The 13,498-nt window shown below is 39.7% G+C and overlaps 1 protein-coding gene across 1 annotated transcript in view; it reads left to right on the plus strand.

Moving 5' to 3' along the window:
* The window catches only part of LOC126201832 (uncharacterized), an 827,155-nt gene extending 818,013 nt beyond the window's left edge, over positions 1–9,142 (plus strand). Inside the window, exon 11 of the mRNA XM_049936816.1 lies at positions 5,370–9,142. Within this exon, the coding sequence (XP_049792773.1) occupies positions 5,370–8,572 (3,203 nt within the window). The 3' untranslated portion in view covers positions 8,573–9,142. The remainder of the gene's footprint in view (positions 1–5,369) is intronic.
* The last annotated feature ends 4,356 nt before the right edge of the window (positions 9,143–13,498 follow it).

The raw sequence follows: 13,498 nt of genomic DNA on the forward strand, positions 1-13,498 counted from the left end.
CCTTTCCCAGGTAAACCTCCTACTCTTGTGATTCTTGAACAGAGTATTTGCTATTACTAACTGATGTTTATTGTAGAACTCAGTTAGCCTTTCTTCTCTTTCATTCCCACTACCAAGCCCATATTCTCCTGTAATGCTTCTTCTGCTCCTTCCCCTTCAGCCGCACTCCAATCTCCCATAACTGTTAGATTTTCATCTCCCTTTATGTACTGAATTACACGTTCAACATCCTCATATACTATGTCTGTCTCTTCATCTTATGCCTGCAGTGTTGCAGTGTATATCTGAACTATTGTTTTTGGTGCTGTTTTGCTGTTGATTCTGATGAGAACCACCCTGTTACTGAACTGTTCATGATAAGTCATTCTCTGCCCTATCTTCCTATTCATATGGTTCAAATAGCTCTAAGCACTATGGGACTTAACATCTGAGGTCATCAGTCCCCTAGACTTAGAAGTACTTAAACCTAACTAACCTAAGGACATCACACACATCCATGCCTGAGGCAGGATTCGAATCTGTGACCGTAGCAGCCGCGTGGTTCCAGACTGAAGTGCCTAGAACCGCTCGGCCACTGCGGCCAGCTTATCTTCCTATTCCTAACAAATGCTACTCCCGTTATACCATTTTCTGCTGCAGTTGATATTCCTCATGTCATATTTACTCATCTGACCAGGAATCATTGTCTTCTTTCCACTTCACTTCATTGACTCACACTTTATCTAAACTGAGCCTTAGAATTTTCCTTTTCCGATTTTCTAGCTGTCCTACTGTGTTCAAACTACTCACACTCCACACCCTGATTTGTTGAATGTTATCCTTTAATTGGTTGTTCAATCTTTTTCTCATGGTCACCCTCCCCCCAGGCAGCTCCTTTCTGGAGGTATGAATGGGACACTAGTCCAAAATTGTTTTGCCAATGAAGAGATCATGATGACATTTTTTCCAATTACAGGTCACATGTCCTGTGGATACACATTATGTGACTTTAATGGAATGATTCCTGTTGCCTTCTACATCCTCATGCCACTGATTATTGCTCGTTCTTCTGCCTTTTTGGGGCAGCTTCCCACCTTAAGGGCCAGAGAGCGCCCTGAACCTCTATCCGCTCCTCTTTCCCCCTTGACAAGTCCTTTTGCAGAATGAGGGCGACTTCCTGCACTAGAAGTCTTCAACTGCCACTGCTAAAGACAATGGGTAGTTACAAAGAAGCCATTTTTCATGAAATTAGTATATTACAAAGGACAACTAAAATTAGTTGAAAGCTTTATATGTTCAGAAAACTGGACAGAGAGAAAGAGGCAGTAGTGTCATGTCATAAGGAATAAATAGAAACATTTAGTTCAGGACAAGCACATGTACAGGAATTGTGGCTTACTTTTAGACAATTAGTTGACAAAGTGGACATATATGTAACTTGTAGAGTAATTTATGCTGGAAGAGACTTTCCAGGGTATATAGTGTCTGTAAAGAATTACTACACAGTAGGTGTAAAACAAATCATAGGGCTATTGATAGAAAGATGCTAAATGAAATATGTTGTGCTCTCAAAAGTGGAATGTGTGAAGCCTTCAGTCATTAATCTAGCAGTATCTTGTTGAACTAGCTCTCACAAAACCCGAAGAAATTCTGGTCATATAGAAAAGCTGTCACTGGCATGAAATCTAGTGTCAAGATGCTCGTGGATGACACAAGAAATGAAATTGAGGGTAACAAAGTAAAAACATAAATGCTGAACTTAGTTTTCAGATGTTCATTTATGTAGGAATGGCTATGAGTACTGCAAATATGAGTGATATAGATAGGAGTGTCATTGGCATCGAAAAACAGCTGAATTGCTACAACTGAACAGAGCTCCAGGATCTAATGGTATCCATGTCAGATTTTACACAGAATTTAGGCTTACTTTGCCCACCTGTTAATCTTAACATATGGCAGATTGCTCAAACAAAAAACTTTGGCCAGATATTGAAAGAAAGCACAGCTCGCACCTTTCAGCAAGCAGGGGAGCAGAAGTGATCCATAAAGATAGAACATATTCTGATGTGAAACATAATGATGTATCTTGAACAGGATGACCTTCTCTGTGCCAATGAGCACTGATTTGGAAGTTGTGCAAAATGTAACTTTACTTTCTTCACAATGACACTCTGAAAGCCACAGTTCAAGGCAGTCAGGTAGACGTAGTATTTCTTGGTTTCCAAAAATCATTTATCTCAGATCACACAAAAGCTTATTAACAAATGTTAGTGGTATCAAATTTGTGACTGCAATATGGAAAAGATAGAGTGCTACTCACCACATAGAGGATACACTAAGCTGCAGACAGGCACAATAGAAAAGAATACCAGAAATATTTACGCTTTCAGACAAAGGCCTGCCTCAGAAATAGAACTGTCCCACATCACACAAAGACTTGCACGCACATGACTGAAGTCAGGTCTTAGTGCCTGGAGACAGTACCAGTGTGAAACTTCCTGGCAGATTAAAACTGTGTGCCAGACCGAGACTCAAACTCGGGACATTTGCCTTTCGCAGGCAAGTGCTCACAGGAGAGCTTCTGTAAAGTTTGAAAGGTAGGAGACAAGATACTGGCACAAGTAAAGCTGTGAGGATGGGGCATGAGTTGTGCTTAGGTCGCTCAGTTGGTAGTTGTGACTGGATTGAGAACTTCCTTGTAAAGAGAATACAGCTGTTATCATGGGTGGGGGACAACAACAAATTTAGAAGTGTATTGGCATTGATGTTGTATATTAATGTCCTGGCAGACAAGGCTAATAGTAATCTCAGATTTATCAGTGATTATGCAGTTACAGTATCTATAATGATGTACTGTCTGAAATAAGTTATGCAGTTTGTTATGACTTCAAGTTGAACAAATATATTTCAAGGAAGACACAATACATGAAAGTCACAGATCAAGTAAACAGAGTAAGATGTGTGTACACTTTAACAGTCAAATCATAACTGAGTCCAAGTCTAGCAGCCACTGGCTGGCTGGCCGCTTAGGTGACACTGCTGCTGCATGGCTGGCAGACAGTGCCGCATATAGAGGACACGCGTAACTATGTGGCGGCATTTTGAAAGATCTGCGAACACTTTTCCCCCCTTTCAGTCTTTTGCACAGGTCTTGATGGAGGTGGCCTGTAGATTGCTAACGTCCTTAGGTGTTGTTTGACTGGCCGTAAAGTCTCGAGGAGGAGGCTTCCCGTACGGACGGAAGTGTCCCTGATGATAACGGGTCGAGATGACAGGAGACATGGGGGTCGAATCTTCTGGGGCCCCGTGCACCAATCTGCCTGTTACGGCAAGTCTGGTTGTTATAACAGGAGACATGGGCGAAGTGTCCGCATCCGTAGGAGAAGGAGGCGAGCAGAGTTGCTCCGACAGATGATGGTCATCCGGTTCCTGCATGGGCACGTCTCCTCGTGGCATCAGTCCTTGTTCTGGCACCGATATGATGGTGAGAGGACTGCATTGTGAGTAATGAGAGATTGCAGTATCCCGAGCGTCAGGTAGAGCCGAAGGTGGTGTAGCGTCATTCGGAACAGACGTTGCCGGCACACGAGGCCGAAGCTGATCCGAATGATGCACTGCAACACCCGTGTCCGTCAGGATTTCATACAGGCGTTGGCCATGGTGTTGTAAGATGCAGCCCGGACTCCAATTTGGCCGCCTTCCATATCCCCGTACCCATAAAAGGTCGTTGACAGTGAACCGAAGAAAACAACGGCTGAGTCTCATTGAATACTCTCAAGTACATATGGTAAGGACACTATTAGTGAAAGAACGTGTTGGAAGTGGTTTCAATACTTCAAGAATGGTGCTTTTAATGTCGTAGGCTGGCATAGTGGTGGAAGAGAGAATGTTTTCAAAGATGCAGAATTGGAGACATTGCTGAGTGAAGACTTGCGTCAAACTCAAGAAGAATTGGCACAATCAGAAGAGTGACACAGCAAGCCCTTTCAGAAAGTCTCAAGGCAATGGGCATGATTCAGAAAGAAGGAACTTGGCTCCTGTTTGAGCTGAAACCAAGAGACGTTGAACGGCGTTTGTGTGTTTGTGAACAGTTGCAAAAACGGAAGGGATTTCTGTGTCGCATTGTGATCAGGGACAAAAAATGGGTTCATTATGATAACACTAAATGCAAAAAATCATAGGGATATCCTGGCCATGCTTCCACATTGACAGCCAAACCGAATATTCATGTCTCCAAGATCACGCTCTGCGTTTGGTGGGACCAGCTCGGCATCGTGTACTATGAGGTGTTAAAACCAAGTGAAACAATCACAGGTAGTTGTTATTGAATGCAGTTAATGTGTTTGAGCAGAGCACTGAAAGACAAACAGCTGAAATGACAGTGAGAGACATGATAAAGTGATTTTGCAGCATGACAATGCTCGACCGTACATTGCAAAAGGGGTCAAAACGTACTTTGAAACATTAAAATGGGAGGTCCTGCCCCACCCACCGTATTCTCCAGACATTGCTCCCTCTGACTATCACCTGTTTAGATCAATGGCGCATGGCCTAGCTGACCAACACTTCTGATCTCATGAAGAAGCCACAAATTGGATCGATTCGTGGATCGCTTCAAAAGATGAACAATTTTTTTGACACGGGATTCATACACTGCCCAAAAGATGGGAGAAAGTAGTGGCCAGTGATGGAAAATACTTTGAATGATACATGTGTAACCAATTTGTTTCATTAAAGCCTCAAATGTTGGGGAAAAACGTCGGAAGCAAAGTTGTACACCTTGTAAAATATGCACATTTTCTTCTCTATCACAATCATCTGTTCCTTTTTACCCAATAAATAATCTGCCCAAGGAAGATATGTATTCTTAATGCCAAAACATGAAAATTTTTGAACTGATGTGTTATTGTTTGTACTGTCATAGAGCTATATCAGGTTACCAAAAATATCTGTAATATGCCTTTACAGTTTAGTTCACTTACAACTACTTTGTAAGAATGAAAGTAGCTGTTTCTGTAGGTGACATTTCGACAGTGGCTATGACTGGTTTACACTCATAAAATGTAAAGGAAAAACATATGCCATCAGTCACACTTATTAAAAGCATATCTTAAACTTCCACACTTAAAAAGGTGGCGAAAAATATTTTCATAACTAAAGGTTAATGTTTTTCCTATATATCCTGTAGGAACTGAAATAAATCAATAATTCCACATAGCTCTAGTACATCAACAAACAATTTTTGTCTACGCTATCACAATACTGATTTCTTGATGCATTCATGCCTGCTGATTTATAGTTATATATGTTGCTGCTTTTTCCTGTAAAAGCCTTTTAAATTTCTGCTGGTGGGTATTGCATTGATTTTAATGTGCTCACATTTATTGCAGATGAAAAGAGCCGTGACACTGAGGCAGAAGCTGACATTCCTGAGGTGTCGAGAGATCTGGAAGATGACAAACAAAGCGACAGCAGTTCATCTACAGAACTGTGTGATGAACCTGATAGGCTGAGTGACTTTGATTCAGAGGAAGCAACCAGTCTCAGTGAAGCATCATCCTATGTGTCTGGTCATTCTCTTTCTGTGCCACTTCCATGCAAAAAAGATGGATCAATGAGGAGCCCCAAGAATATGCAGTCACCATTGAGTGAGAAAGCCCCATCCCCTATCAGCACACAGAAAAGCCTCATATCTCCTGTGGAAGAAGAAATTGTGCCAGAAATTCCAGAAGAGGTTGTAAGTGTCTTTCCAATGGAGGAACTGAAAATCCAAGCAGAACAGCAAGAGTTAGAGAATGGTGGTGTGATACACACAAAAACTGAGAGTCAGCTGACAGTATCAACAGAAACTGGACACCTGCAGAGTGTACTTCCAGTTGCTACTGATGGAGATGACTTAATGGTAAAGTTAACGGTGCAAGATAGTGTTAAAAGTGAAAAATCAGTCACCATAAATGGAAGCAACAAGTATTTTCACAGTTTAGAGACTGTTACATTTTTAGAAAGGAACTTAATAAATTCAGACATATTAAAAGTACCTGAGTCAACAAGTGATAAAACAATAATTTCACAAGACATCAAGGAAAATTTCCAAGATACCTCCAATGTTGAAATCCTTCCAAGTATCATTCAGATTTCACACGAGGCATCTGAAAACGAAGAACTGGATATTTCATCTTCAAGGATGCATAGTATTAAGGAGTCAGAGCCGTATGTAACGACAGCCACAGGCGACAATATTTTTTCATCTGTGATATTGGAAACAAAAAAGACTGAAAATTTAAGTACAGACATGGAACAAATCTTTCCAGAAACTAGTACAGTTCCTTCTATTGTTACTCAATCCATAGATAAAGACATTATTTCCTCAAAAGATACCTCAGCAAGTGATTCTAAATATATTCTTGAACCTAGTGAAAAAGGAAGAAATGTTGATTATGAAGACATGTCAGTCATTCTGGAATTCAATCAGAGACTTCACGGGTTGCATGACAAAGCATTAAGCAAAGTTCCAGGGACTGAAGGTGATAATGATTACCTGCAAATGTCTGAACTTCTGGAGATAGACCACAAGATGCACTCAGGGCGTCGTAACAGTGAACGAGCATTAAAAATCATACAAGAAAACTCTGAAATTCTTCAGAGAATACTGCAGTGTCAAATGAGACGTGCAAGTAAGTTTTCAGAAGAAAGTTCAAATGGTACAAATGGTGTGTCAGAAGATGACTCAGATTCTGTGAAGGCACCATCAGTGCCATCATCAACAAGTACTGAAAATGTACCATTTTTTCTAAGTGCCGAGTGTAAAAAGCTGAGTGAAAGTATACTGTCAAAAACTATAGTGAATGACTCATTTCAGGAACATCATACCTTAACAGATGAGCACAAAGTTCCAATTCCTGTAACTGTTTCTGCAGTGTCTAAAACTGAATCTCAACCTGTAGATGTCATGACTAGTTTCCACAATGATAAACAAAGCCCAGTGCATTTCATCTCGTCTGTTCCGATTAGTGCCTCTTACAGTTCTGACAGCACAGTTAATCCAACTGCTCTTGATGACATAAATTCCAAGATTTTCCCACAGAATACTGAGGCAACAACATTTGACAAGGAAACAGGGAGAGAAAAAAGTTTTTCATTTTCTTTCCCTTCTTCTATACTTGCCTCTGATGAAACACCCACATCTCAAAAAGAAGATAAACCATTCTACACTGGTGAGGAGAACAGTACCATGTCTATGAGTTTTCCTGACACAACTTCAAAAGCAAGTGACAGTTCAACAGATTTCAAAGTAAAGTCATCCACTGTGGAGAGTGAAGATCATTCCAGTTTTTGGGGACTGTGGAACATTTCCTCTACAAGTGATGAGAGTTCCATTGACAGCCAAAAACTAATTAAATCGTGTGCTTCACACATGCTTAAAGATGATCATTCAAGTTCAGAACGTAGTTTTAGACCTATAATTGTTCATTCTTCATCTATCGATAAAACAGGATTTCGTGATGAAAAGCTGCCTCGGCCTTTGTCAGAGGGTGATTCCCAAGATCCCCATTACAGCAATATAGGTAGGAAATATGTTCCGACAATATCCACAGTAGACTGCCCTGTTGAAGAGCCTACACAGGTGTCAACATCTGAAGCTTTACCGAGAAAACACTTTGAACAGTTTTCATATACGCGAAGTTTTGCTGTGAAAGAAACCCCTGTAACAGCCTCATTTAGTCCTAAAAGTTCAGTTCTAGATCTGAAACATCCTGTGCAAGTATCAGACATGCACTCCAGTTTCTCGTCACAGCAAGAAAGTAGAAGCATGTCCAGCTACATCACTGAGAAACATCAGCAACCTCTTGAATCAACCCAAAGAAAACTTGCTTCCATAGAGTCAGAGTTAGAATTTCAGCCAGTATTAACACATTCACTGTCGGAAACCAGGGAAGATGAAACTTCACACAGAAGTGGGAAAGAAAGTCGACCATTGTCTCCTACTGTTACAGAGATGCTAAATCGATCATCGTCATCAGGGTCACTACAAGGTAGTCGATCCAAACTTAAGAAAGATTTTGTTTCACCACCTCCATCCCCTTTCCGCAGGTACACATCACCTGTTAGAAAAACTTCAAGTCTTGAGCGTCCAGTGTCTTTACATTTCTCTAAAGGAAGTTCATCTTTTGATTCTTCTGAAGATGGTAAAATGAGATACAAAACTTCACCTTTGTACAAATCTTTCAGTATGCTTTCCGTAAATGAAGCAGGTGAAATACAGCACACACAATATGACAGTGCACCAAGGCATAGGAAAAAAGACCCCTTGAGAAGACGAACGTCAACAGATCTATCTATTTCTTTTTCATCTACTAAAAGTAAGTCCCCAAAAGCCACTTCTCCAGTATTCTCCCCATCAAAACTTAAGGAGACAGGTGTTTCTTTCCCTCCAATTAAGTCCTTACACCAGGCTGACAGTCCTACAAAATCAGCAAAGTTCAGCCCATTTCCAACAAGAGCAGGTTCATGGCAGCCAAAAGAGCTTGGAATAAAACTGGGCCTATACTCTTCAACTGAGTCATCTGGAAGATCCTCCAACAAGAAGTTGTAAAATAAACCATAACAGAATATGTCTAAAATGCTGTGATGACTGACTTAGAGCACTAGTATTTTGCATGCATGACAGGAACAATTTCAGCCCGGATGGTATGAGACAAGTATGCACATGCGAAGCTTTAGGATAACTAGGTCTGGTGCTAACAGCCCAGTAGTGTGAGTGCATGCAGTCTTGAATGCAAACAATAACTAGTATTGTGTTCCACTGTGCTTTAACACAGACTAGAGCTGCTGAACTTATTTTTAAATAATTTTATAAATCATAGTTACAGCCCTGTTGTTGCTGACATTGATACAATGCCTAGTTTATATAAATATGTAAAAGTTGTTAAATTATTTAGACTGGAAAATAGGAGAATATTTGAGTATCACTGTCAGGTTGCGTGCAGTGTGTGCCTTATTTCTCAAAGAAAAACATAAATTTGGATTCTACAAATAATTTTGCACGTATCAGTATGTAACTTAAACAATTTTTGTTGATTTTTAACCAAATTCATAATGTATCTAAAAACAAAGATGATGTGACTTACCAAATGAAAATGCTGGCTGGTCGACAGACACACAAACAAAAACATACACACAAAATTCAAGCTTTCGCAACGAACTGTTGCCTCATCAGGAAAGAGGGAAGGAGAGGGAAAGACGAAAGGATGTGGGTTTTAAGGGAGAGGGTAAGGAGTCATTCCAATCCCGGGAGCGGAAAGACTTACCTTAGGGGGAAAAAAGGACGGGTATACACTCGCACACACACCCATATCCAACCACACATACACAGACACAAGCAGACATTTGTAAAGGCAAAAATGTCTGCTTGTGTCTGTGTATGTGTGATTGGATATGGGTGTGTGTGCGAGTGTATACCTGTCCTTTTTTCCCCCTAAGGTACGTCTTTCCGCTCCCGGGGTTGGAATGACTCCTTACCCTCTCCCTTGAAACCCACATTCTTTCGTCTTTCCCTCTCCTTCCCTCTTTCCTGATGAGGCAACAGTTTGTTGCGAAAGCTTGAATTTTGTGTGTATGTTTTTGTTTGTGTTTGTTTGTGTGTCTGTCGACCTGCCAGCACTTTCATTTGGTAAGTCACATCATCTTTGTTTTTAGATATATTTTTCCTACGTGGAATGTTTCCCTCTATTATAACCAAATTCATAAAGCAATTTATAAATGACACACAGTATGAATGAGGCACATGATATCCATTTGCCTGGCAGTGGAATTGCACTGAACTGATTGAAAAGTTATTTTTCATTGAAAAGCTAAAAAAGTAACACTATTTAACAGTTTTTCTCTACAATACACAACAATATATAAAAATCATGTCTTATTTCTGATGTACGTTATATGTAAATGGACGTAATTATACAAAAATTGTTATTGCATTGCAAATAAATTGTTTATACTGTAAAGACACCCGTGCTCACAGTAAAGTTAACTTGGTAACCAGACTACCAATAACATATTTTTCATTTCAATGTGAATCATCTTGGCACAGTTACATATGTGATGTTATCCAGGCAGTTCCATCTTATTAAAACCATATGTAAATTTGCAATATTTCTGAATCAATTTTTGTGAATATTTTAATATAATTTAGTGCCCTGAGTATTTAAATATACATATCCTGTGAAAAAAGTGTATACATATATATTACTATACCCCTGATTTTAAGTTTATTAGTGCCACATTTGTAATTTTGTCTATATTTTCTGTAATAAATATGGTAAACATACCCGAAATATTACTGTGATTTGCATAAATTATTTGTTCAATTGATTATTTTAGGAGACATGGCTTACTAGAAACAGGTCTATCCTGAGCTGTATTGACCAATAATCTCATACAAGCCACATAAATGATATGTGAGCAGTCTGATATGTAAACTGATTGCATTTTCCCAGTATGCTGCCAATGAATCAAACTCTGTCACTTGCCTGAACTATGACTGAGTGTGTGTCATCATCCAATGACATATCCCTACAAATTGTTATTCCTGGGTATGTGCTTAAATTGACTGATTCTAATTGGGAATAGGATACTACTTTTTTTTATTTTGAGAAGTGCATAATTTTACATTCCTGCACATCTTCAGCAACTTTCATTTTTACGCCACTCTGAAATCTTGTCAAGATCTGTCTGAATATTTCTGCAGCTTTTTTCAGGCAGTACTCCATTACGAATGACTGTATCATCTGCAAATGTCCGAGGTTGCTATTAATATTGCCAGCAAGGTCATTAACGTACACATAAACAACAAGGATTCCAACATACTTTCTGGGACATGCCTAAAGTTGATTCTACTTCTGTAGAGGACTCTCCATCCAAAATATCAAGCTGAGTGCTGCCTCCCAAGAAATCCTCAATCCAGTCACAGAATTTTGTTTCATACCCAATGAAATGATACTGTTTTAATAAATGTTGGTTTGGTACCAAGTCAAACGGTATTTGGAAGTCAAGGGATTCTGGATCTATTTGATTTCCTTGATCCATTCCTTTAGGATGTTATGTGAGAAAAGTGCAAGTTGGGCATCATATGATTGGTATTTTTGGACTTGATACTGGTTGGCATAGAGGAGGTCATTCTATTTGAGATACCTTATGTTTGATCTCAGACTATGTTCTATGATTCTATAACAGATGGATGTAAAGGCGATGGAGCAGCAGTTTTGTGGATCATATCTGTTACCCTTCTTACAGACGGATGTGATCTGTCCTTTTTTCCAATTACTGGGCACTGGTTTTTGTTAAAAGAATCTATGGTATTTTAACATGAGAGCTAACACAGCTCAAAATTCTGTATAGATTCTGACAGGGGTCCCACTGGTCCTTATATCTCACATATCATGTAAGCTACATCTTCAGTTCCACATTTTTTAATCCCCCTGTAGCAGCAAACACCAAATGGAGAGCTATGCCACATCATATTGAGATGTTCTAAATGTGCTCCACACCAAAATAAGCTGTAGGAGTACCTAGTAAAACTGTGGATTCCCTTTTCAACAAATATTAAAATACCATTAGGTCAAAAATCCACAATATTAACAGTTTTATAGCACACTACCTTCAAAAAGCAAACATCTTGATATTTTACATATTGACATTTATAAATTTATATACAGGGTGTCCCATTTATCTTGATCACCCCAAATAACTGTTTGTCCAGATGCAAATTACAAAATGTTTCAAGCCAATCTTTTTTACCTGTCAGGGGGCATCAATCAGCATGATTGCCTTCATCGTAGCTTTGTTTTTTTACAAAGATATGAACAGTGGTATGACTTTTTTAAATGGCACCCTTCATTTTTTATTTGGTAATTAATTTCCTCTCCTAAAGACATATTCAAAAATGTATCACAGTGTACCATTCACTGAAACACAATGTTATTAATTACATAACACAACATTGACGTTGACTCTCCTAGCGCTTAGTGCAGGTACTCGGGGTAATGGAACACATCCACATGCTGACGTTGACAGAGGACAAATGTAAACATAATTAGAATGCACACCCGTCATTCCATCAACCATTGTCAGTTGAAGAGTTGTGTGAGTAGAATGTACACCAACGAAGAGAAGGTAGAAATGCTACTCATCTATAGGGAATGTAATTTAGCAGAACAGTAATTACATTACTGTTTTCTTGTGTACAGGTACATTTAGTACAGTAGTTTAGTCCTTTTAAATACTGTTGTGTAGAGTAGGCATGCAGTAAAGGCTGTCCTTCCTACTAACTGCATCAACATAATGTTTCTTTTTTTGTTGTTGTTGAAGCTAGGCGGAATGCTACGCAGACAGCAGAACTGTACAGAGAGTGATATCTTGACAAGAACCCACCATTCTGATGGATGCTTTCTCGTCATGTTGTGACGCTTCAGGAAATGGGAAGTTTCAACCCATGACAATGCAATCATCGTAGCACTTGCACAGACGAAGCTGCCGAAGTTACTGTCCTTGCTTCCATCGCTATGAGTCCACATGTGAGCACACATCAGTTTGAAGATGAGATTGGCATTCCTAACCCCTGTGACATCGTATTCTTACGCATCACCGGTTCCATTCTTACCATGTACACCTACATCAAGAATTGTATGGGAATGGTTTCCAGAATTGTGTACAGTTCTGTCAGTGGGCACAACAGCAAATCCTTGCCAACCTGAACTTCTTCTCCAATGTTCAATTTACCGATGAATGTTCCTTTTCAGACAAAGGACAGGTAAATACAAGGAACATGCATTATTGGTCCAGCAACAACCCATGATGGCTTAGACAGGTGGAACATCAGCATCAATGGAGAGTTAATGTCTGGTGTGGGATGCATGATACTACAATTATTGGTCCTTATTTCATCAATCGGAGTCTAAACAGCACAGTGTATGCCAGCTTCCTCAGACAAATTCTTCCTCCTCTTCTGGATGAGGTGCCGCTAAGAACCAGAATGCTTATGTGGTATCAACACGATGGATGTCCAGCACATAATGCCTTGCGTGTTCTGAACCAAAGGTATCCTGCCAGATGGATTGGTCAAGGAGGAACAGTTACTGGGCCTGCCAGGTTTCCTGATTTAAATCCTCTGGACTTTTTTCTTTGGGGATGCATTAAAGATGTTTTCTATCACAATATTCCAACAACTCCAGAGGAAATGCAGGAATGTATCCTGCTTGCTTGTAATTCTCTTCAGCAGGCAACACTGGAAGCAGTAAATAATTCTTTCATTCAACGAGTGCACCAGCGATCGGTGTCTGGGGTCACCACTTTGAGCACCTTTGAATGTTCTACTCCTGGACAATGGTATTCGACAGTCAAAGTCAATTTTGTGTTATGTTTTTACTTGGTTTTCATCTGTTTTTTGACAACTCCAGCATATGGACGAGTTTGTGATCCTGGGCCAAAGTCATTGTTGTGTTATGTAATTAATAATGTTGTTTTT

The sequence above is a fragment of the Schistocerca nitens genome, chromosome 1, assembly GCF_023898315.1.
Source record: "Schistocerca nitens isolate TAMUIC-IGC-003100 chromosome 1, iqSchNite1.1, whole genome shotgun sequence".
Lineage (NCBI taxonomy): Eukaryota > Metazoa > Arthropoda > Insecta > Orthoptera > Acrididae > Schistocerca > Schistocerca nitens.